The sequence below is a fragment of the Asterias rubens genome, chromosome 18 (assembly GCF_902459465.1).
Source record: "Asterias rubens chromosome 18, eAstRub1.3, whole genome shotgun sequence".
Classification (NCBI taxonomy): Eukaryota; Metazoa; Echinodermata; class Asteroidea; order Forcipulatida; family Asteriidae; genus Asterias; species Asterias rubens.
In genome coordinates, this window is record NC_047079.1 from 9,004,523 (window position 1) to 9,031,004 (window position 26,482).

Below are 26,482 nucleotides of genomic sequence, written 5' to 3' on the forward strand. Positions count from 1 at the left end.
CTTAACTCTTTTTAAAATCCACCCTAGACCTACATTAAATACATTATGTTTGTGTGAATATTTGCCGTCCATTATAATGCTGGAAGGAGGTGAAAAAAGTCAATATTGAACCAACTTTGGCACAGCACACAAACTGGTGCACAGGAGCATTTCCACATTTAGATATTGCTACACTTGGACTGATGCATTGGGGCCAAAATAGGCTTCAAAATTTCAATGTTTTTTATACTTGGAGGTCACAAAAACATTCTGCAATGTGTAGCTTATGTTTATAATTTTAAAGTAATTCATCTACCTTTGATAAATACTTGTTGCAGCCATTTACAATACATGTCTGGCACTAAACACTTTAAAAATCTTATTTGAAATTTTTTAACCTACACTAAAACAAAACCAAAAATTTCATAAATTGGATGAACCATTTTTCACTGGTATCTGCCTCAAATTGTCCCTTTTGCCTTTCTTACAAGAATAACACTATTTCTTTGATGCGCATTACAACAACGTATCAATACTCTTTGCAATTGGGCCAATTACAATCCTGTAATCTTTCTCAGCTCCCTGGGGAGTATACAGCCCCTCTGCTGCAGTGGCGCACTGAAGGTTATTTCAAACACAATATCAAACTACCCTCGCTGGGTGAACAAAAGCAAATAGTAAAGCATTTAACTCAAGGACACAGGTGTAATGACGGGAATTCGAACCCACATAGCGATGACTTAACCACCAGAACTTGAATTCCATGCTCTAAATCGGTCCGCTAACACCCTTTGTACTTCTCTGGAACATGACATTGATAAAGAAAATTGATACATGTACATGTACATGTTCATGTAGTTGTTTTCAAGATGATTATTTCAAGATGGTGCGAACTCGATATCTGAACCAGATACTGACTTGCCCTGGCATTGTTACACCTCTCCGATATCAATGTAATGATTAGCCCAGAGAAATCAGTAAACAGCGGGCAAGCCATTTCATTGTTAGCCCCTTCAAGGCACTTCTTACTGTTTAGGCCCCAATTCTGCGCTCAGATCCCATAGAGTACACGCTTTCTAGAGAGCAGTGTCAGCTCAGAATTCTGTGCTGAGCAGAGGCCTGAAATTGGGCACAGACATCCATACATCAAAGACTGGTAGGCCTGTGCTTCGTTTAGTTGTAAAAGCAATGGATGGAGCATTGACCAGTGACCAGGGTGCATGCAATCGCCTTCATTGCCTAAAAGTATCTGGCCTGGACCAGTATCCCTCATTTGTGCCACTTGTTTCATTGAGAACTGTTTATGTTTGTTTTAATCTCTTAATGTAGCCCCCCCCCCAAAAAAAAAAAGTTTACATTCTCCCTAAACCATGGCAATACCTGAACATGGTAAACAACACACTTGAACAAAGTAATCTTTGAAAAATTACAAAATGAAACCTTCATTGTTATTCCCCTGGAAAAAAAAAAGAATGAAAGCGTGCCAACACTGTTCACAGGGTCGTTGCCACCAATCAGGTAGCAGGTGTAAGTGTACCGGCTCTGGGGTTGATTGTAACTCTTGTTGATGGCTTAATAGCAAAACGTGTCCTCGGGAAGTGCATTGACCACGCAGTCCGAGGTGGGCAAGATCAATTTGAAATGGGCAAATGAAGATCGATTCTTATCAAAAATATTTTCTTCAGAACAACGAGAATTCATCCTTGGCTCTTGTTCGTATGCATCAGGAGGAAAGTCAACAGAAGGGTTTGGGCACATGTCGGTTCTGAAGCGCGATCGTCGCAAGAGTTAACGTGCATTGATAAACTGATTTTGCCTTTCGTGTCTCTGTGTTATTGATTCTGGTCTTGTTTAATAGTACTTGACACGTTTGGTAATTACTCAAAATATATACAATGTATAAGCATAAAAAATTCTTTGGTAACGGAGAGCTGTTTAGAGTATAAGACCATATAAGGAACACAGCCACTGGTTTTAATAGCCACACAGCGACCATGGGAATGCGCGCATGTGCAATACCACCAGAAAATATACTCATGACACATGCAGCAGCCATAGAAATGTGCCAACACATGCAACAACCGTTGAAATGGTGCAAAATGCTCATCAGCTTTCATATTGCATTCATATTCCCCATTCCTGCAACCTAGAACACCGTCGCAGTAACCTATATCATCATTAAAGGCACTGGACACTATAAGTAATTACTCAAAATAAGTATTAGCGTAAAACCTTACTTGGTAATGAGTAATGGGGAGAGGTTGGTAGTATAAAACATTGTCAGAAACGGCTCCCTCTGAAGTAGCGTAGTTTTTTTAGAAAGAAGTTATTTTCTACTAATTTTTTTTCGCGCCCTCAGAATCAGATTTTGAGGGTTTGAAATCAGGGATCTGAAAACACACAACTCTTTTTGACAAGGGTGTTTTTTCTTTCAATATTATCTCGCAACTTCGACGACCAATTGAGCTCAAATTTTCACAGGTTTGTTATTAAATGCATATGTTGAGATATACCAAGAGAGATGACTGGTCTTTGACAATTACCAATAGTGTCCAGTGCCTTTTACCATAAGCGCGCACATTTCAGCAGTCTGGGCAAACATGGCAGAAATTGAGCGGAGCAAGAAATTACAGGTTATTTATTAAATTTAGGGGAGTATTATAAGGGTTTAGTGCCCCATTACCATTCCATGAGAGGAGCTTACTCAAACAGTGGACCCCTGCAAAGTGTGTTTGTCTATCGGGAGCAAACGGAAACGTTTGGACAGACCCTGAGTTATTTTTAGGGGCAGTTGAGGCGCTGCGATTATTCAATGTAATTTTATGTGGATATTCTGGAATGAGTTTTACTTGGTGGTTTTCTGTGTCGCCTAGCTTTTGAACAGTTTGAACGTATTCTGAACATCAACCCCTGTGAATTAAAGGTGTTTTTTTCTATGCACAGGTCCAGTGGTAAGCTTATTTTGCAAGAATTTTTTTTTTCTGAGATGGGACATTATTACAAAAAATTCAGATATAATGTTGTTGCACTAAAACGGCATTACGTTCGCCCTAGCACCAACACATCTTTCTCAAAGCAAAGAGCTTTAAAGTGTTTCGTGTAAAGCCAGTAGGAGCTGAGATGTACAGGTTTTTTTTTGTTCTATAAAGCGTCTTTCGTGCGGGATAACACAAAATTTACAAAATAAAGATACGATTTTGTACTTGCACCAAAATGGCTTTATATTGATCTCAATGCCAACACATCTCACAACTCTGCATCAGCAAACCATTCCTGGTCCCTTGAGACAAATATTCTGTTGTTTTTGAGAAGTAATATTTTAAAAAATGACTTCAACATCTGTTGGGTCCGTCCGTGGATAATCAATCAAAAAATGGGAGAAGGAAATGAAAGAGTAGAAATGAACTAAGGATACTGATGATTCCTCTAGAGTATAATTACTATTCAGCAGTATTAGATCTGTCATTTCAAATGTCATACATCATTTTACAACTCGACCCCCTGCCTTCTCTTGATTGTTAAATCTTCAGTTTTGTTTTGTTTTTTTGCGATACTGTGTTTTTATGATTACTTTTTTTTTAGAATCATATTTGGCCTACCGTCTGTTTTTGTTTGGGGAATGAGTTGGTCAGTGGTTGGGGGTCGTGCTTTTATTTTTGAAGGGGATGCTGTAGGGGGCTGTCATGTTCTTGGTAGAGATTCAGGTTCTGATTCTTCACGACATAATATTTCACATACATGCATCTTTCTCCCTTTTCTCTTTATTTTTGCTCAATCTTTTGAGCACTTTCACAAACAATTTTTTTTTTTTTTTTTTGGGGGGGGGGGGGGGGTAGGCCAAACTGGAAATTTGTGAGAGGGGGGTTGGATCCAAGTTTGAGACTTATTTGTCAGGAGAGACTCTCAACCCTGCATTGTATACATGTCCGTAAATACTGCTCCAGTCATGGTGCTGCGTAGTTTATCATTGGAAGGAATTTCATACTATGTCAGACTGTATACGCATTGTACATGATTATTGCTTTCAATAACCTTTTTGTCTGCCTGAGGTTGTTCACTCCAGTTTTTGAAGGTAGCCAACATCTACACAACACTGTTTCCCACCCTACAAATCTTATATTACAGTGCACTGCAGGCAAACGAAGACTAAACAAACCGCAGTGAGGACTATTTTTACACCCTGGTTTTCATGTTTGCTAACATATATCCCGTTACAGTTCCATGTATGTGGAATCGTCTCAACAGAAAATGCGGAAGTTGTTCTTTTCAGAAGTTGGATCGGGGTGGCTCAATGCGATATGGCGCTTTAAGGTTGAAATAATCAGGACTGGAGTTGATATGATAGCACTTCCTGATTTGTCTGAATAGCTACATGTAGCTCCTTAATAGGAGAGGATCAACCATTCAGTTTCAATTTGATTGGCTACAATAAACAGTTGGACTTGGTCAATGCATTTTCCCAGAATATTATCAGGAGGTGAAAACTGGACTATTCCATTTCATGAGGTGATCGCCGAGTGAAATGGAAACGCCAATTTTCAAAATATGGACCCCTGACCAAAGGCAGTATGATACTTGATGGAGGCAACAGAGACTTGCCATCATGCCCGTGGTCATTGTCTTGGTGTCTTTGCAATGTATTACATGTATGACTCCTTCAGTGAGAGCCCCTACAGCTAAAATGGACAAATTTTTCCATGTTCTTATATTAAATTTGAAAATCTCTCTGCTTTGGAAATTTCGTCCAAATACATGACATGAATTTTTTACTCTATAACGTGCATACAATTTTTTAGTGAAGAAGCGTGACTGTAATCGCAGAAATGTAGTCTTGATTAAGAAGTTGCTGGTAATAATTGAAGAAACTGATGACTTCCTCAATCTTGAGTTAAGATTTCACTTCACCTGTTTGGCTGTGTTGACATTAGTCACTGGATATTGAGGTTGACAGTTAATAAATACCGTCTGGAAGTTCATGGAGTTAAAGGCACTGACACCTTTAGTAATTGTCAAGAACCAGGGCCCAATTTCATAGAGCTAATAACCCACAAAAAACAGGAACATTATGCTTACCAGTGGCTGATCATTTTTGCTTAGCAGGAAATTGTTAAAGACACTGGATATGTTTGGTAGTTGTCAAAGACAAGTCTTCCCACTTGGTGTATCTCAACATATGAATAAGATAAAAACCTGTGAAAGTTTGAGGTCAATCGGTCTCGAAGTTGCGATATATTAGTGAAAGAAAAAATCAACCTTGTCGCACGAAGTTGTGTACTTTCAGATGATTGAAATTTTGTCCCAGTGTTCTCTCTTGGTGTATCCCAACAATGCGTAAAAATAACTAGTCCGTTGGGCTTGATTGGTCATTGAAGTTGCAAGAGAAGAATGAAAGAAAAAAGCACCCTTGTTTCTTTCAGATGCATGATAAAAAGGTTTTAGACCTGAAGCCTTTTCATGTGTGAGTGAGAGTACAATGAGTACAATGTACTGTACCTCTTTCTCCAAAACTATGTTATGTACTTCAGAGGGAGCCATTTCTCACAATGTTTGATAGTACTAGCATCTGTTCTATATTGCTCGTTACCAAGTAAGTTTTTATGCTAACATTTATTTTGAGTAATTACCCACAGTGTCCACGGTGTCTTTAAAGATGAGGCAAGGGAGGAGGGGAGGGGGTCTTCTTTGAGAGTTTTATAGACTGAAAGAATATGATGAGGATGGAAGATTTAAAACTCTATTGGGGAGATAATTGGCCAATTACAAACTAGCTGGAAGTAGGGAGCTCAGGAGGGAGAATTCAGGCATTTCTTGACATGAAGCACTTCTTGGAATTAGCGAGTTTACAGAGCAGATTGTGGAGGAAGCGGGAGGTGATTGAATCATTGGTAGTGTCAATGGACAGGGAGCCATGGGTGTCCAGAGGTCTCGCCAAATCCCCAGCTCTCGCCAAATCCCCAGCTGAGAAATTATTGTCCAATTACACGGCAGTTGGGGAGCATGACATGTACGTCTTAAGTGCATTGGACATGTAGGCTTGGAATATAACAGAGTTGAGCTGCCTGAAAAATACGTTAACATTCTTAGAAAGTGGAAAAAGTACATATTTTCAAAAATGAACTGCATGCATTAAGTGTATGGCGTCAAGTTTCATCGGATTTCGCTTGACCACATCAAATAATATTTTCATAAAGTGGTAATATGGCCTGCAGCAAAACTTGCATGTTGTGCCCATAGCGCCTTGCTTACCATTGCGTGGTGCTACATGTACATATGTACATATAGTCACACACTTCAAAAAAGTAGACCCACAATACTTTTGCAGGAAAATACTGAGTGTTGAAGTTGAGCGTCACGGTGTGATGGATGGGTGCTAGAAGCCACTTTTATAATTATTATGTTTCATATGAGAAAATCATTAAAAATTTACCAATCTGTTCCCCTTGGGGTTTATTACTTGATATTTGAAACAAAAAGTTGCATCCCTTTTTAGGTTGATCCCAAGGCGCCTGCTTCCCAGGGTGCTTTACTCATTGGAGTCTTACCAAAAACAATTATTTTTGCAAATCAAGTTCTTTCCCTTCCTCTTTTCAGAGTTTTGCTTAACGGGGCCATGTGTGACAATAGCTGGGAGTGTTCTGAGCTCGATGGACAAGTCCATTGACCCCTGCGAGGACTTCCACAAGTATTCATGTGGTAGCTGGATTAATGAGCATCCCATCCCGGACGGCCAATCAAGATGGACAACATTCGGCATGATCTGGAGAGAGAATCAAGTGGTGCTGAAGCAGGTTCTTGGTAAGATTGTAGGGAACGATTTCGCCGATTGCAGGGAACGATTTCTTCCAGCAATTTTGCAAAGCGAAAAAAATATAGACTGAACTTATTTTGTGCACACTGAACATGCTGAATGTCAATATTGAGTAGCAACGGTGATTTTTGTGTAGTATTTTCGCTCTGGATTTTCAGCAATATCTCCAAAACACACCCACTCTTTGAAAAGAAGTTTTCACATGCTTGACAACTACAAGTAAAGGATTTAAAACAATCGAACCGTTCCAAAAACCAAACTTATACTTTGCCTTTTATCTCATGTGAACTCAATTTCCTTCTTGGTTTCAATTTCAGAAAAGATCACTTGTTACCGTAGGTCTTAAAGAGTTAAACAGTTAATTAGTTTAACAGTGAAATCAATTTCAGCAAAGATCATTTGTTACCCTAGGTCTTAAACAGTATAGTTAAACAGTTAAATCAATTTCAGAAAAGATCACTTGTTACCGTTGGTCTTTTATGGTTAAATGAGGCCAACTTTAACCAAAATTAGACCTTCCTTTTCTTTAAAATGTTGTGGGTTGCCAGGCACTTGAGGTCTGTTTCTTCAGCTGTGCATCTTGAACTCTACCACTTAGTCTTAGATCTTGTCTTTGTACATGTTGTACCACAAAAGTAAGATCTTATGTCACAGGTTTACAAGCAATAATGTACATTTTGTAGTTGTCTGTTTTCTTTTGTTGGTATTTGGCTCACTGCGACTTGAACACCAAGCAGGGTGGAGATGTGCGCATTACAAATCTTTGTTGTTAGTATTTCTTATTCCGGGTTAAGTAACCTTTGTTTACCAAGGTTTTGTTTGATTGGATGATTTTAGAACATGAACTCAACACATCAAGCACAGCAGAGAAGAAAGCGCAGAGTTTCTACCAGTCCTGTATTGACAAGAACAACGACATTGACCGCCTTGGTGCCCAACCTCTTATTGATATCATCAACTCGGTAAGAAACTGTGCAGAAATGTAATGGTTACCACTTACATTATTTTGTTCAAAGGTACTGGACACTGTTGGTACTTACTCAAACTAATTGTTAGCAAACAAACTTACTTGGCAACGAGCAATGGAGAGCTGTTGATAGTGTAACAACATTGTGAGAAACGGCTCCCTCTGAACTAGCATAGTTTTTGAGAAAGAGGTAATTTCTCATTTAATATGAAAGGACTTCAGGCCTCAAGCCCTTTTCAGGGATCTGATAACACACAAATTTGTGCAACAAGGGTGTTTTTTCTTTCAAAGTTCTCTTGCAACTTCGACAACCAATTGAGCTCAAATTTCCACAGATAAACCAAGTGAGAATACTGGTCTTTGACAAACCAATTGTGTCCAGTGCCTAAAAACAAATTTTTATGAGAGATCACCTCACATCACAATAAGGCCATTTAAATGCTTTGAAATCTAACAAACTTTACCGATCTGGGTTGTTCCTCGTTTAGCTCGGTGGCTGGAATGTGACTGGTACCTTCAATGGGACGAACTACAATTTCAACAAAGTATTCCAGAAGATGGAAGCCTTGTATGATGAAAAGCCTTTCTTCACCTTGTTAATCGGAGGTGACGAAAAAAACTCCAGCAGGAACATTCTGCAAGTATGTCATATATGAGATGTTAAATTTGTATCATGGTTAAAAAAGAATAATTTTTGTGTAACCCATATACACCGATGTGTGTTAGCACTGTATACTCAGTACTTTCCCAAGTTCTTTAAAAAAATTAACAGGAATATAACTCGGCTGGGATTCAAACCCATGACCTTTGCATATCTAGAGCAGTGTTTTACCAACTAGACCACCGAGATTGCCCGGTAGCTGGAGGTAGTTCTAACCATATATTTCTAGCTACCAGGCAATCTCAGTGGTCTAGTTTTTAAGACACTGTAATTTTGTATGAGAATATTTCAAAGGGCACCAAGGCAATGGCAAGAGGCATGGAGGCAATTGCTGTCATTGCACCTCTTTGGATCTCCTTGTAGCATGTTTCTATCCACCCAAAAATCTAGACAGTTTAAAGAGGAATATTAATTCCTACCTTCTGCTCCCTTGATTTTTTTCATCTGTTCCTCTTGTAGCCTGTTACTGTGAGTGGCTTTTAGCCTTTTTGAAAATTCAATTTGCACATTTATTTAAATGAAAACAATTGTATCATTGCTTCTGTTCATCAAAGTTTTGTGATTTGTTTCTTGAAAACGGTTTGAAAGGAAATCTTTCTGCCCAAAACAAAACAGCTAAATTTCTTCTGACTATTGTAATGCTATCTGGGTTTATTTTCTTTGTCGTTGTGTTTGTAGATTGCTGAAGGGAGCATCTTGCTTCCTGATGAGGTATACATGGTCAACAAGACTGAAGACGACCCGGTAAGTACAACTTATTGTCTAATCAGAAAATGTATTATTTAAAATGTATGTGGTACATGTACATAGCTCTGTCTTCATTGCCTCCATGAATTATCGAGGCTGTTGTTCCATCTAGGATAGGTTTGACAAGACGTATCATTGCAGAAGGCCAAATGTATGAAAACCTTCTTTTTCTTTTCCGTTTTCCCTCAGGTGGTGGCAGCATACTTTAAATACATGCGCAGAGTCACGGAACTGATTGGCGCAGAAGGGGAAGAAGTTGAGAGACAACTAAGAAATATCTGGGAAGTTGGAGTCAGCATAGCCAATGTAAGAGATGCCAAATTATAGCGTCAATTTAACATACAGTACCTCTTAGGTGTGAGATCTTTTCTTCCGTGTTAAAAGAAAACTGCCCCCGGTATCCCACCTGGTGTGTTAAGACCAGGTGAGCAACCGGGTGTACTTAGAATTGTGCGCGAAGGTCTGAGCACGCGCATTACTGTGAAAAAGGACCGTCTTTAAGTTTCCCATTGAGTGCACTCCAAAGATGTTTCAGTCGTAAGAAACCATCTGCCAGAGGCCAGTCAAGAAACATTTGGCGACACATTTGATGGTTAAGTCTATTGCAAATGTGATGAAATGCAAGTTTGTTCCAAAACAGGTCTGTTCCAAAAGCAATGCAAGTTGTTTCATGAATGTCATTTGCTCAAGATGCCTATTTTGTTTTTGTGTTAAAATAATGAATCTTGTTCATATTGTTGTCATTTATGTCTTTAGTTGTCAATGGTCTTAGACGACTTTGAGAATATGGATTATGAGGACTTCTTCAACTACATGTCAGTTAAAGAGATGCAGACTCTGTTTCCTGCAGTAAGAACCTTTAATTATTTGCTGACTTTTTAGGTGACCTTAGTCCACTGCACTCGTACCCCTCATCATCACATTAAATGTTGTATTATAGCTCTAGATTCCACTGTCGGATTTGTTTCAACATTTTATATGAAAATAATGTATTTCCCATATGTGATGTGATAAAACTGAAAATATGCGCTTCCAGTTAATATAAAAGTATGAACCGGGCATGCAACTTTTCCTCGGATCGGCTGATTTCCTCTTTTTTTATGTCAGTTTTGCCGTTGAAAACTGAAAAATACGATACAAAATCATTGAAATTTTGTAGTGTCCGCTTTTTTGGTGAAGTTACAGTTACATGCCTGATGAACTTAATCATCAGTAAGCTTTCAGACTTCAAGTTAACAATGATTTTGTTTTCATCCTTACCAGTCCCGTATAATACCTTTAAATCTTTTTCTAAACCTTAACATGGTTTATGTATTTTCCTGTCTCCAGTTTGATTGGTTGGACTATCTGAACTACCTCTTCAAAGATACCCATGTTAAGATTGACGAGAATGAGCAGGTTATCGTCTTCACTCCTAAATACCTTGCAGCTGTCTCAGAGTTCATTCTCAATACTGACCAAGTGTAAGTCATTTAAAGCCATCCAAATTTGAAAAATATCACACAAAATCATTGAAATTTTGAGGGGTATGTTAAATCTTTGGTAGAATTTGGTCAACAAGATATTTGATATTTGCCAATAAAATAGTCAAATAGTTATACATCATTCATTATTTTTTTTTTATCCACCCAGAGCCCTTCACAACTACATGATCTGGTCATTAATCACGTCGCACACCAACTACCTGAGTGAGGACTTCCGTCGAGCTGAGGATGACCTCGACAAGGAACTTTACGGTCAGACCTCAGATATGCCCAAGTGGCGGGCTTGCATCAGCGCGACCGATGAGAACCTTGGCTTTGCGTTGGGGGCACTCTTCGTGAAGGAGACGTTCAAGGGAAAGAGCAAAGAGAGGGTAGGGATCACTTTGTGGCTCTAAAACCTGGTCACACAGGCCTTGATAACGAGGACAGAAACGTTAACGTTAAAAATGCACGCCCTCAATTGGTTGATTAAGGATGGGCATATTCTGCACGGAGCAATTCAACCAATAGAATGCATTCCCTTTGCGTCATTATCGTTACCGTTTTCATTATCGCAACCTTTACTCTTATGGCTGTAGTAACTTTGTGGTTTTTTTTTGTAGTAGGGGTGTTGTGTTTTATAAGAGACTTTTAGTTTTGCACAAGGTATACACCAAACAAAATTGATTGCTGTATCCATGGCTAGATTATGGTGTCTGCCTGCTGGAATTGATTGCGCGTACAGAATTGTGACGACCAGTTAGACAGGAGTTCGTGTTTTGTATTTTTAAATCATCTAGAACAAACTCGCGGGTTGACGCATGGCAGTGCAGACTATCTTGTCAATTTTAATGTAGATCAATGGGTAGGATATTTTTATGATAGCTCCATATTTTAAGTTATTACCCACTATTGTTGGAGAACTGTTTTTTAAGTTCAGAAGTAAACAGTTTTAGTTGTAAATGTGTTGTGTTTTTGAGAAATTTTTGAATGAAATGTTTGGGGATAACTGGTTTTATGAACCAACTCAGTCATGCCAAGAGGATTTCAAATCAATTACGTGATGATGTCAGTCAAAAAGCTATTTGATTCTTTTTTATATTAATCACTTTGCCTGGTCTTTCCTTGGATTAGGCTAGTGCTATGGTGGAGGAGATCCGAAGCGCATTCAAGAACAACCTGCCAGATCTGGAATGGATGGATGAAGAAACACGCCACGCTGCGAGGGACAAGGTGAGTCCTGAACTGAGTACCTGAATCAAAACAATAATTAGGTGCTTTAAGACCCCTGTTACTTAGCCTCCGTTCGTTTTGGGCTTAAGCATTCCTAAAATCATCTAACAGGCTTGGAATCTGAGACTCTTGAACGCTACTATCCCGGCCAAAATGTTTGAGCCACCCATTCCTAACATTACATAAAACCATTCCCTGTCCACTTCACCCTGTCAATAACATTCTCTCCCCGTCCCCCATCCCCCCCGCTCAATGTTGACTGTAACGCAGAAGACTGTGCAATGAGACTGACTGGAACGCAGAAGACCGTGCAGTAAGAACCAACATTGAAAGGGGCCAGGGGGGCCCAACGAGATATGGCCGGAATTGTAGGTGGCAGCAGACGTGGAGCTGTGTTAGGTTTAAATTCATTGAGTTTGGATAGGGGGTCACTTCCAGTTTTAGTTTATATCACTTTTAGCCACTGTGGATCATGCAGTCAAGTAATATTGTAACAATATTTTATGTTGATGTTTTCTTACAGGCTAATGCCATTCTAGATCTGATTGGCTTTCCAGACTTCATTCTTGCTCATAAGCAGTTGGACGCCTCCTATGAAGAGGTAAAGTCATATTTGAAGCTAAGGAAATACACTCTCAACTTTCAATGTCCACGGACTTAAATTACATTAAACTTTAAAAAGTTTAAAGATAATGATGATAGAAAGCTTCTCTTAAAACATATTTGAGAAATTAGGAAAAACAATTTCACGAAAATAGAGACAAAAATTATTTTAGCATTTACAACGGATTGATGTGACTCTCCTTAAAACGTGCTCTGTAATTTCAACACTTTTCTCAAAAACTTAACAACTTGTGACATGAATGAAGCTGAAACTTCTACATGTAAATTATATTACCTACATCTTCATTCACAGTGAGTAGGGATTCATGTCATGGACAAAAACTTGATCTACAAAAGGTATGAAAACCCTTTAACTTTCTTGTTTCCGATCCAGTTAGAGATAAACTCAACTGACTACTTTGGCAACAACATCCGTATCAGCCAATTCCACACACGTCAAGAGCTCCAGGAGTTAAGATTGAAGGTCAATAGGGGAGAATGGGAGATGACCCCACCACAGGTCAACGCTTACTACTCACCGCCTAAAAACGAGATCGGTCAGTCCATGCAAACATTGTTGTTAAAAGCAAGGCTTAACCCATCTAGCGTTTCTAACTTAAAACTTCCTGAATTCATTGTTTGTTCTTTGCCCCCCCCTTTCTACAGGTCATATTAAGATGAATCCCTGGATTGCTTTAACTTCATTACACCACACCATTTGTTTCAACGTTTTGTTTTTCTTTTTCCCAATTTTGTTGACAGTTTTCCCAGCTGGTGTTTTACAGGCGCCATTCTACGACAAGGATTATCCCAGGTATGTGTTCTGACAAAATGGCACTCTGCCCTTTTTCTTCCAAACATGTGTAAGGTCAAAGTATATGTGGCTTTTGTTTTTGTGAACACTCACCCACTCTGGTAGTTGCATCCTTAAATGAGCATTCTAAATCTCTAAATTCCGCATGGAAACAAAATCAAATAAACTGGTTTCACAATTTTTAAAAGAATGTTTTATAAAATATGATATGCAAAATTTATTGACTGATTTGATATGGTATGAGTTTGCAATAGGAAAAAATGTTCATACATGTAGCAGTTTTATTTGCAAAAAAAAACTGGGACAATCTTTCCCTGCTTTTATTGTTTTGATTTGTATGAGGCCTCTAGTCCTGGTTTCGATAGGGTGGACTCAGTTTGTCTCAACTACATCACTGAAAGCCATGTTCAAAAATGATTTCATTGAGTTCCTTTTATTTATTTTAACCCTTAGGTCCTTGAACTTTGGTGGTATGGGGGTCATCATGGGGCATGAAATCACCCATGGATTTGATGACTCCGGTCGCAAGTACGACAAATATGGCAACTTGAAACAGTGGTGGAACAATGACACCATAGAGCGCTTTGAGAACCAAATTAAATGCATGGTGGATCAGTACTCTGAGTATGAGGTCAATGGGGCATATGTAAGTATAACTGGGTTATTGTTTATTGTTTCGTATTTCGCTGAAGTTTAATTTTGATTTCTTTATTCGCAAGAAGATACAGTAAAGAATGATAAGGCAGAGTGTACTAAAAAGCAATAACAAAACCTACTGGAAAACAGTATTCACATGCAAACTGTTGAATGAACCAGTTACCTTCAAACTGTCACGGTGTACTTGCAAAAGAAAAGTGAGTTACATCCACCCTAAAAAGCAATAACAAAACCTACTGGAAAACAGTATTCACATGCAAACTGTTGAATGAACCAGTTACCTTCAAACTGTCACAGTATACTTGCAAAAGAAAAGTGAGTTACATCCACCCTAAAAAGCAATAACAAAACCTACTGGAAAACAGTATTCACATGCAAACTGTTGAATGAACCAGTTACCTTCAAACTGTCACAGTTGCACCTTCAAACCACCTACACTTTTCAAAATAGATTTCATGGTGCTACCACAAACCTCTCCTAAATAACCTTCAAGCATGTCAAACTGTTGATCATGATACCTAAAATTTGTTGAACCAGTTTACCTTCAAACAGTTAACTTCAAACTTTTGATTGTGATGCCTCCAAACGTTTGAACCAATTACTTTCAAATTGTTGAACCAATTACTTGAAAACTGTTGAACCAGTTACATGTAACTTCAAACTGCCACAGTTGCACCAGTCAGGCCTACCTTCAAACTGTTTATCCAGGTGCCTCCAAACTATTATATGAAACAGTTACTTTTAAACAGTTAACTGCAAACTCTAGGTCCAATTGCCTCCAATATATTGAGCCAGTTACTTTCGAACCGTTAGACCAGTTACTATTATACTTTGAACCAGTTATCTTCAAAATGTCAGAGTTGCACTAGTTACCTTCAAAGTGTTCATCCAAATACTTTCAATCTGTTGAACCAGTTTCCTTCAAACTGTTGAACCTTCAAACCTTTTACTCTCAAAATATTGTTTTTGAATTAGATTGATGGCAAGATGACGCTTGGTGAGAATATAGCTGATAATGGAGGTCTGAAGTCGGCATACAGGGTAAGAGATTCAAAGATGCCATTTTACACTTAGTGCCAGTTGGTAGTTAAAGGGGAAGTTTAAATCAACGGTTTAATGAAGAGAAATCCACTTTCCGAATTAATGGTTGTAGCTGCAGCTATATTGCTGCATTAACATGCATGGACTGTGTCGCAAATACATTTTTACGGAATCGATAGCTGTAAAAGTGGTTAGACATCTGCTCTTAAATGGTAATAAGGTGGTGGGTTCAGATCCTACCCAATGACCAACAGGGGCAAAAACTTTCACAGGTTTGTTATTTTATGCATATGTTGCGATACACCAAGTGAGAATACTGGTCTACGGATTTTTACAATTACCAAACGTGTCTACTGCTCATACAGGTGGAATTCAATCAGTTTGGCTTTGGCTTCTATATGCACTATATATAAAAAAGGCAAACATCGTGATGCAGTTTTTCTGCAAGTGTCAGGCAATCTTTCGCAATGTGTGCGCGTGATCAATACGCAAATTCAATCTGCCCTGTGTAATGGTCTACCATTGATTTCTTTGGCAGGCGTACGAGGATTGGATTAAGGAACATGGGCCTGAGAAGCCTCTCCCAGCCCTAGGCCTCTCCCATAAACAACTCTTCTTTGTTGGATTTGCTCAGGTACGTTTGATTTATTTGTAGACTTTTTGTTTTAATCCATCTTTGGGAGGATGCTTGGCTCTTGATGATGATCATAGCATAGTGATTGAAATGTTGAGTTGTCAACCACTCTTCAGAACTGACACCACTCAAAAGAGATTAACACATGGTGAACTGCAAACCTTCTCTAATTATACTCCCACCATAACAAGTTTCCAATTCTACTTTATACCGAAGGCATTTTTATCTGTTGTTTTCAGCAAGGGATATAAATGGGTACCTGCAAGGGTAGAGGTTGATAATGTGTTTAAAAAGCCTTCTGAACGCCACAGCAGCTTGAGCTGAAGCTGAGAGAGATTGAAGGAGTTCTTTTTGACCACGGCACAAATGTAAAGCGCACTGAGACATTATTGTGAAATACACTTTAATAATAAGAACTACTTATTGTTATTATTATGTATCGTCTTATTCATCTTTTAGGTTTGGTGTTCCTCCAAGACGCCAAAGGAGGCACAGATTGACTTGATTACTGATAATCACAGCCCTGCAAAATACAGGCAAGTACAGTTTTTCAAAGTCTCAATTTATTTTCAGTATTCTCTGGTATTCAAGTTGTTTGACTAAAGGAGGTGTTTTCACTTCACCGAGCTTAATTTGGGTCAATAGTCTGGTTCCCCGACACTAGTCAAGAGCGTTGCAGTATAAATATATTGACTGCTTCGAGTGCAAATGTTAAAACTATGACGACTGAGGTGACTATGTTGTTGTGCTTAGCTTCTTTTTAAAGCAGCCCTATAAGACATTGGGCACAGGAGTTTAACAGTTGCTTTCTATTTATAAACAGGGTTATAGGAACTTTGTCCAATTCAGAGGACTTTGCGAGGGAGTTCAACTGCCCAGTAGGTAGCCTGATGAACCCAAAGGACAAGTGTGAAGTATGGTGAGGGGATCAGAGGGGATTTAGAGATGAAAAGCCTAATCTCTGCCACAAGTGTATGCCATTCTGGTGGCGTTTCTCTGCAGATGATCTGAGATTAGCAGAGAAATATTTTTACTTTTTAAATTATTTGTATTTATTCACAGTTAATAGTCTATTTTGTTTTTCTTGTATGTTTTTAAGTAGGGTTTGAAACTTTGCATGGTGGAAAAAGGATAAAGTAAGGTGTGGTAACACAACAGAATGTAATGATAATCTCTAGCTACCAACCCAACTCATTACATGGTGTTACCGCAAACTTTACTGTATTGTATGTTTTTGTCATGTATTTTTTTCTTTTCAAGTGTGATTGTTTTTTAGTTTAAACTATTCAGAAATTTTCCTGAGAGATGGGACTTGTCTATTCAGAAATGTTCCTGAGAGATGGGACTTGTCTATTCAGAAATGTTCCTGAGAGATGGGACTTGTCTATTCAGAAATGTTCCTGAGAGATGGGACTTGTCTATTCAGAAATGTTCCTGAGAGATGGGACTTGTCATTCTAACGGCGTAAAAACAGCACCGACTGTAAAACAGTGGTAAAAGATGTAGTGCTTTCAACAGTGGTATACAGCTGGTTTTTAAAAATGATATTTTTTAGAACATTAGGGAGTTTGTTCATCTATTTGGAAAGTTTGCCATTATGAAGTAACAAGTAAAATCTGTTTGGTAACTACACAATCTTTGCACTGTTAACAGATTTCCAAACATTTGAACCTCAATAAGTATTACAGTGTCAATCACTAACGGTAGTTCTGCATGCTAAACTGTTTGTGTTCTACAAGAAATCCAGGTACAGTAACTGAGTCGTGATTGGTTATTTAATTGTGGATTTCTTTGCAGCTGATGTATGGATATTTTCATTGGCTGTTAACAGATTTTAAATAACTTAATTTTATCTTTTTCATTACCTCATATTATTTTTAATTTGGTGTTGTGTGTCTCTTGCCATTGCTTGATTACATTTAAAGTTTATGACCTTGTTTCAGCGTACAATTTACTTTAGTACTCATTCATCGGTAAACATGAATATTCATTGGTAAACATGAAAATCCATTGGTAAATATGAATATTCATCAGTAGATATGAATATTCATCAGTAAAATTAAATATTCATTGGTTAATATGAATATTAATAATAAGTGTACTATTTGCTAGCTGTGATATAAGTTAGTATTATGTCGGTTTGGCTTCGTTTATGATTTCATAAGCAGTACTTCAGGGCAAATAAATTACCTCAATTGTGGACTAATCGATGCCAAATGAAATGGAGCCACATAACCTTTCGAAAGAGTTCTATTTGTATGCATTAATCAGTGCTAAATGGATTCATCCAAAGTTTCTTGCTCAAGGACGCAATGTCATGAACAGGATTCTAACCCTAACCCCATTGACTAAACCACCAGAACTTGAAGTCGATGTTCTGAACTGCTCAGCGACGACACCCTACTAGATGTGCTGAAATGTACAGGATTTGCTCAAATTGTGCCCAAATTGTTCAATCAGACAGTATTATAATTAAATAAATTATTAAGAATCTCAAAGACTTGCCATTAAAAAAAGTTGACAAAATTGTCATCAACGAAACAGTACGGGTTATTAGTTATGATCAATTAAGTTTAAAGTTTTTTAGGCCTGAACATTTTATCAGGAAGAAAGTCATTTGAAAGTCATTATACAGATTGCTGGACATCTCAAACTTACCAACTGGCTTAACTTGTCTAATTTTGATTTTATTTCATTTGTACTTCTATCTTTCTCACTCTCTTTTTACTTTTTTAAAAGTTTGTTTTGCCAGAGGTGCTATTATTTTTACGTTGGTTGTTTTTAAATAAGTACAAATCATAAGCCAAATTCCTCCGCAATAGCCCTAGTTTTGATAATTGAAATTTGCTCATTGGAAGAAACAATATAAACCACCAGAGTTTAAATGAAAGGAAAGAATATTGAACTTTAACAAAAATAAAACTTGACATATGCTGTTTCCTAATATAACAATACAACTGCAACTGAATCCCCAGGTTTAACATGCCTTGAACTATAGAATGTTAGCATAAGTTGCAGCCGTAGCCTCTGTCTTGGACATAACAAGACTCCATTGAAAAATTTAACAACATTCATCTTTTGCCTTGTTTCCTTTTCTTCTGTCTTTCTTTGCTGTTCAAATTTGTAAGAATGTTGTGATTAGACACTACTTTCTCTTTATCTGATGTACTAAGTTGCTGCAAACATTTTGAAATGATTATGTAATTCTGATCAAAATTACTATAATGGCATCAGTTTAAATAATAAGTGTAGTTTGCATAAACTTTTATGTGAATGATTTCTGTGAAGTTTCATTGTTTTCATTTGGATCAGATCCCATGCTGTTCGCTTTCATTCAAAATTATTATGTATAAAGAAAATCATGTTCATTGTAAATACTACATGATGAGACCTAGCATTACCAATGGGAGACTTTCTGGGACGATAGAGGGCAGCAGACTTACCGGGTAAATCCATTGTTCTCAGAATTATGCGCATGTTCAGAACTACGTAAACAATGGAAATTTACCCGGTATGTCTGCTGCCACCTAGCGTTGGAAAGTCTCCTATTATGTGTACTAAAACTATGTATTCTTGTAAAAATAAAGAAAACGTTAAATATATCTAAAGTTTCTATGGTCTAATTATAATGTCAGCACTATTTAAAAGACACGTCTAGTTTTTCTATTATTTAATCTTGTAATATAAAATGTGCTCTGTGTTTTGTGTACCAAGTGCTGTAATTATTTATAGTCGTCTGTTGCGGGGATTGTACTAGATACTATTTTGGAGCAGTATGTTGACTCCAATGGGAAACTCTAGGTGGCAGCAGACTTTCCATGGACATCCATTGATCTTGTTTGTGTAAACGTACGATCTCCCTCATTGGAAAATCGTGCTACCTGTGAACTTTTTCATGAAGTTATTTGTACACTATAATTGTGTGTAACATCGTATTAATAAAATTGTGAAGATGCTACTTGGTTTTAATCGGAACTTTGCAGAATTGTACATGTATTTCACCCTACCTGCCCATTTAGGCACAACTTACTGCCAGCTATGCCAGAAATGCCAGGGCAACAACCACCTCCTATAATACAAACTGGGTTCTTTTACATGATGTTCCACATCTAAAGAAATGCCCATTGCGCAAGCGCTAACTGTTAAAATGAGGTGCATGCTGGTTTAGCGCCCGGGTTCAAACTTGGGCGCTAGCTAGCATGCACCTTATTCAACGCCTACAGCGCACGTACCGAGTTTTTTGCGATAATGTTTATGGGCAACTTGCTTACTTGGTTGATAAAATAAGTTCACAACTGCCAAACTGGGACCGAAGCCACACGAGTCCGTGCACTTGACCGTTCGGCAACCGCTTTTGTTAACCAATGTGTGCATGGGTACTACACGTAAACAGTATCCATCTTGTCATTTCAGTCAACCTTTTTTATGTGGGATTATGAAAATATTAAATTATTAAAACTGTCCATATGCTGTAAAACACAATGAAATATGAATGTCATTTGTAACTGTACCGAAAGTTAGACTCAATAAATGCACAAAAATCGATTGGTCGAGGAACTGTATTTGTGTTTGATTTTACTGTTATTATACAACAATGCGATATGGCACAGATATAGGCCCGTGATATCGCCGGAAATCCGGATTGAATAAGTCAGAAGAAAAAACCGTAATTGCACAGAATCTGAAAAACGTTTCTGACAGGAACACTCATCTGTCATGTTTTGAGCATAACAACTGACGTCTTTTTGGCATAAACACATTATATCGAAGGGAAAACAAATATCAAAAGGTTTGTTTTTTACTATCAAAAGCGGCTTCTTAGAACAAGTATATTCCCATTGGTGTATTCCAACATATGCATGAATTACAGTTCTGTGAAAATTGTCTCAATTGGTCATCAAATTTGCAAGAGAATAATAAAAGAATAAACACCTTTGTTGCATTTCTCTGTGTGCTTTCAGATGCATAATAAATGGCTCAGCAAGTCTTTTATCATTTGAGTGAGAAATTACCCCTTACCTCTAGGGAGCCGTTTCTCACAATGTTTCATACTTATCAACATTACATACTATCAACGTTGCTTGTTAGCATTAAGTAAGTTTTCATGTTTACAATTATTTTGAATAACATGATCAATAGTGTATAGTGCCTTTCAGAATAAACCCAAGGAAAGGCATGACCTCGCAAAAAAATGGTGTAAGCAGTTGTTACGAAAACCTTGTTATGCACTGTTTGCCAGTATAGTCACTTAACATTGCATGTACATGTGATTCAGTTTAGCTGCATTATTCACGATCTGTTGCTTTGACAACGCTGCTAAACGTTGCCATAGAGAAGCGAGTATTTTGGTCATGAAGTAGAATAACTTTACATCGGTAACATTACGCATCAACACCCGTTATAAACGTCGTTCAAGCATTGCCTTTTAAGGCGTGAATGTTGTTTTTATTAGCTTTCTAATTTCATTCGTCACCGGGATAATGGACGCAATTGCACCAACAATGAGTATTGATGTTTATGTACAAAATTGTTGCACGCAATCTCCCGTATAAAATATTATATTAAAGTTGTTGGTCCATTTAATGTACAACAGTATCAAATTACTCGCTAAGCCATGCTGCGAAACCCATTCTTTTACCATTTCAAGGGAAATACATTTTGGTCATCACTCTTTAAAAACAAAATTATAGCATTATGTTCCGACTATTGTTAAGCTCAGCCCCATTGTCTATAAATTGTACACGGGTATCCTTATCAACCGTTTCAAGGTAAATACATTTAAAACAAGTTATTGACACTAAAAAATGCAGCTGCTTCCGATAGTATAAACCATTTTGAGAATAATTTCACCTTGAATTAAGTATTGGGTCTATGGAAAACGATATCAGTTATCCCAACTCTGAATCTGAGAAATATCACTGACAGAAACATTTCTGAGATTGTGTTCCAATTACGGACTGTTCTTTCGCGGGGACATAACTGCACTATATCTATGAACTGCACAGCGCGGAGGGTAACATGACTGATGTTGCACATCACCTAGTAATTGTTCCCGCACCGTTGGTCGATTCTCAGCGCTGCGTACGAAATACCCACGGGTTAGAGATTGTACAACACGCCATGGACCCCGTCACACAGTGTACGACGAGGTGAGGGACTACTTCATCAGCGCGTATAAATATCGTCTACAGGTGTAGTTGGTCCTCTTCTTGTCTCGTCGACACGCACAGATGTTATGTTGACAAAATGGGTGCGAGTATTCAAACATTCATGCATTCACCCCCATCATCACTTGTATATTTCGCACAGTCAACTTGCAATATACATTATCAATGTGTATCGAACATGGTTTTTGAATGAGCTACAATGGAAAACTGTCCCAACAACTCTACATATTATTTTGAACTGGAGTCTAACGGACTTACGCAGTGTATTGTCGTAGTTAACTTCATTTACTTCATTGTTGGGGTTCCAGGGAATGCTTTGATCCTCGCGGTGAACCGCAGACGAGCTGTCAAAACTGGAACCCGTGTGTTCATGAGCGCGCTCGCTGCTATTGACCTGAGCTTATGTACTATGTGCCTGTTTGAAGCCCTCTTCATCTTGTCCTACGGCAGATTGCCTAATGCTCATACGGATTGCTCACACCTTAATACGATGATTATTGCTCTGTATCTGGGATTGATCTTATCGTCTGCCTTTTCAGCGGTTGTCATCGCTTTTAACCGATGTCATGCAGTTTGTAATCCACACCAACGAAGGATAAGCTCAAGGAAAGCCGTAGCCATATCAGTGGCTTGTGTTGTTACGGCCCTCAGTGCTGAAGTTGTAGCCTGTATTGTCGTACACATCCACAAGGGTGACCAAGTCATTACAGCTTACTGCCGCGGAATCCCACTTATTGTGATGTACATTGTTTCTATGATACTAGTGGTTTGTTTCTACGGCAAAATATTGTATTTTTTACGCAGACGTGCAAAGATTTTTGCACAGTTCAAAAGTGGTGGGAACGATCAGAAGCCTGAAATAAGCACAATGTCAATAACTTTGGAGAAACGACATGCTCACTCAACCATCGAGGTAGGAATAGCCTCAACTTATAACCATGCCGAATCATCCACTGATTGCATCAAAGGAGTAGTTGTCAAAGACTCGCCAAAACTCAGCGATCTTACACCAACCGAATGTGCAGGAAAGCAACCTAAAACTGGACCGTTAGTACAGGACGCCGCGTCTGTTTCCCGCCCAAACAGCGAGCAAACAGCACCCCAACCTAACCTCGTCAAGAAAGCATTTGGTCCCCCAGAAAGACAATTGGAGCGCCCGCAAGTTCGCCCCCAAAAGACCGACAACAAAATAACAACAAATCTTCTTCTTGTGACACTAAGTTTTTTCCTGCTTTCATTACCGTTCGTTGGAATTAGCGTGTCTTCAATCAAAGTCACAATTAAAAATGGCGGGGAAAATGCTCAAGATGAAAGCTTCCTCGATGATGATAGGCGGATCATTTCATGGCACTTGGTGTTTTTGAAGAGCATATTGATCCCGATTATTTATGCGGTTGTTGACGCCCGATTCCGGGCGGAGTGCAGAGTTTTACTCCGGCGACTGAAATGTTGCTGCTGTAACCAGTAAATAAGTTTGAAGTAAGGAACTGTGCACGTTCACCCATTTTGACCAATCACAGCAATGATTGTGGTCGGACAAACTCGGTCATGCGTGCGCGTATATTTTGCACGCGCGGCAGAATCGTGTAGAATGTCATTGGGAGTGTTCGTTCACGTGTCTTGCTCACGTGCGCGGTGGGCGGAGCTTAGTGGAAAGCCGGAACGGTCCATTAAGATTGATTGGCGCTTATTATCAATCTTTAACTCTTGTTAAAATGCCCTTGGTCCAAACAATATTATTATATTTTTGCAAGTTATACGTATTTTGCGCAGTGTCTGTGGCATATTTTGTGAAAGCCTTTGTAACTTTTTGTTTTACTACTCGGCATAGTCTTTCAAAACTCGTTCAGATAACAAAATATTTATAAAGTTAAAAATTATTTCGGAGGAACTAACTCTGGCCAAGCCACTTTCATTGCATGAAGGACAATTGCAATTGGATTAGATGATTTGGACTGTAAAAAGCTATTGTTATGAATTGAGTTTTTATGAGTATGATTGGAAAGCGTTTTATAATTAGAATTGACCCACAAAAATGTACCAAGAAAATAATGATTTTCCTTTTTTGCGCCGTGAACCAAACGTTTGACTCCACACAATGGCGTTGACAAAAGTTAATCTATGACCTTTATTAGGTTTCACGAAGAGACGCATGTTATTCGAGTAGTTACTTGAGACAAAATTAATGTCCAACTTGTTTAGTTAGTTTTTCAATGGAGGGGTGAAACTTTTACTGTATAAATGCGAGAGGTTTTAAACGGCATTCAAACCGTATATTAATTGTAGATTTGAAGTTAGTTTGAAGCTTAACACAGAACCATAAACATTACAGTCAAGCTTTTCGACGATAAGTAGACTTGTGGACAAGTCGTTAAATCGGCCCCACGCGGTAAGATAGTCGAGCTGTAGCGGTGCTCTCGCGAGATCACTGCTCTCGCACGAACTGCTGGCTCCCCGATTTGTACTAATGAGGAGTTTCTACTCCTCGGGGAGCCAGCAGTTCGCGCGAGAGCGGTGATCTCGCAAGAGCACCGCTACAACTCGACTATCCTACCGCGCGGGGCCGATTTAACGACTTGTCCACAAGTCTAGACGATAAGTGGCTCTTCATGAAAACAGAAGTGATGAAAGCGTCCCCAAACAATATAGATTGTTGTTGTAAAAGGTATTTGAATTTTTAATAACTGTCAGAAAACCATTATCTGTGATTGTTTGATGTAATTCATTCCAACGGGATTGTCGACTTGCTTCAGTCCTGCGTACTGTTTGATGGATTGTTATTTCCTCATACATTCGTCACTTCATGTACACTAAAAAACGAGGCGTGCACACAGAGCATTAATTTGCCTTTTTGAGTGGTGGACACTGAAAGAAACTATAAACAAAATAATAGTAAGTTGCGGGTACAACCATGTGTAAATCTCTTTTGAGTGAGTGTTGGCTCTGAGAAGAGCCGGTTTGGTCTCGGTTGACCTTTCGAACGGATATACTCTGCTCGTCTTCAGATGATTTACACATGGTTGTACCACAAGTTTAATATTCGTTATAGTTTCTTTCTATTTCTTCACACCATGCAAAGCTTCAAACAATACTTACTGAATGCAGTGTTTGGGTTAGTCACAAACCCACTGTCCACCATGTCTCAAAATGCCTTAGAGATTTGTCGCTAATAACAACAGAACAATTATACCAAACCATATCAACCACCGGTCCATTCGTCACTTTATGAAAACAGAAAATAGAAAATCTAATATCGTTCGACAAGCTGACTAGTGTAACAACAGAACCATAACCTGTTAGCTTAAGAAACTTGCTGAATAGTTTTTTTAGCGGACACCTTGTTTTATGAGGTCTCCGATCATTTTTCGGCAACAAATGCAGCCCTCTTCATTGTAAAGAATTCGTGTCAATAGAACTTGGGTGGACACTACGAGTGGACTGTTTTGGCTATGGTTCCCTCACCTATCAATAGTGTCATTGTGCCCCCATTATCTCAAAATTGATTGTTAAAGGCACTGGACATGTTTGGTCAATATTGTCAAAAGGCCAGGATTCTCACTCGGTGTCCCAACAATAATATGCATAAAACAGCAAATTTAATCTGTAAAAAATTGGACTTAATCAGTCATCGAAGTTGCAAGAGATAGAAATAAATAATTGTGCCTTTAGATGAAAAAATAAATGCTTCAGCTAAAGTCTTAATTATTTCTAAGTGAGAAATTACCACTTTCTAAAAAAAAACTACGTTACTCTAGAGGGAGCCATTGTTTCTCACAATGTGTTTTACTACCAACAGCTCTCAACTGCTCGTTTCCAAGTAGTTTTTTTATGCTTACAATTATTTTGAGTAATAATAATTACCAATAGTGCCCAGTGTTAATGACGTTCCTCGTTTTACTCTGATTAAAAATGCAAATGGCGAATCTAGTTATTCGTTCGTCAAGCCAATTTTGTGTAATAATCGTACAAGAACCATTGCAAAAATTGTTTTAGTTTGTATCCACTCTGGCACTTCTAAAAAATGATGACGATGTGTGTAGACTAAAGAACGTTAGATCTGTTATTTTCTGTTATTTCTGTGTTTTTTAAGTGAGATTGTTAAATGTTTTAGGTTTCCCCGGTCATTTTTCGGCACTGCTTTATTCTACGATACTAGTGTATCAAGTCCGCATGTTCGTTTTCTGGAGCATAACACGCGACACGTTTTCAAAAGGTGTCTTTAATTCGATGCGGATTTTAAGAACATTATTTTTGGTTTTACCCAACACTGGTGTGAAAAGCACTACAAGGCTACACTCAATGTTGCCATGCGATATGCTGTTCCAACAACACGTGGCTAATGCTGGGCCTTCCCTCCCCCCTTTTTTCTCTTTACACAAAATTCCCGGAAACTGTTTATTTTCGGTCACAATTCAATTGAGTCCAAATACAAATTAATTATACACGAATGGCTGTTTTTTCGAACAACATATTATCTCTAAAAGTGTTTCTAAATAATAATGTAAAAAAACTTACGGATTAATCTATGAAATTTTCATTAACGTCAGTGGTTAAGTTCAGTCAAGCATGGGGTGATGGCAAAGTCTGCTGTCACGCCACACTATTTTTTTGGCGGTCAGCCTGTTAAATAATTTATAGCTGCTTTGTCATAATTCACCTCTTTAAATCGGGTAATTAATTTGATGTTCGATGTGTCATTCAATACCGT

At 38.3% G+C, this 26,482-nt stretch overlaps 2 protein-coding genes across 3 annotated transcripts in view; both read left to right on the top strand.

The window, feature by feature from the left end:
- The window catches only part of LOC117302224 (endothelin-converting enzyme 2-like), a 47,278-nt gene extending 29,584 nt beyond the window's left edge, over nt 1–17,694 (top strand). For both annotated transcript variants that reach the window (XM_033786055.1, XM_033786056.1), the window contains 17 exons: nt 6,571–6,774; nt 7,625–7,749; nt 8,243–8,395; nt 9,094–9,159; nt 9,352–9,468; nt 9,919–10,011; nt 10,492–10,625; nt 10,795–11,017; nt 11,760–11,858; nt 12,382–12,459; nt 12,856–13,018; nt 13,224–13,275; nt 13,729–13,921; nt 14,908–14,973; nt 15,512–15,607; nt 16,067–16,143; nt 16,431–17,694. In XM_033786055.1, coding sequence (XP_033641946.1) covers nt 6,571–6,774; nt 7,625–7,749; nt 8,243–8,395; nt 9,094–9,159; nt 9,352–9,468; nt 9,919–10,011; nt 10,492–10,625; nt 10,795–11,017; nt 11,760–11,858; nt 12,382–12,459; nt 12,856–13,018; nt 13,224–13,275; nt 13,729–13,921; nt 14,908–14,973; nt 15,512–15,607; nt 16,067–16,143; nt 16,431–16,530 — 2,039 coding nt within the window. In that variant the 3' untranslated portion in view covers nt 16,531–17,694. The remainder of the gene's footprint in view (nt 1–6,570; nt 6,775–7,624; nt 7,750–8,242; nt 8,396–9,093; nt 9,160–9,351; nt 9,469–9,918; nt 10,012–10,491; nt 10,626–10,794; nt 11,018–11,759; nt 11,859–12,381; nt 12,460–12,855; nt 13,019–13,223; nt 13,276–13,728; nt 13,922–14,907; nt 14,974–15,511; nt 15,608–16,066; nt 16,144–16,430) is intronic.
- A 4,948-nt stretch (nt 17,695–22,642) lies between these two features.
- The window catches only part of LOC117302648 (leucine-rich repeat-containing protein 4C-like), a 32,778-nt gene continuing 28,938 nt past the window's right edge, over nt 22,643–26,482 (top strand). Inside the window, exon 1 of the mRNA XM_033786632.1 lies at nt 22,643–22,936. Coding sequence (XP_033642523.1) covers nt 22,643–22,936 — 294 coding nt within the window. The remainder of the gene's footprint in view (nt 22,937–26,482) is intronic.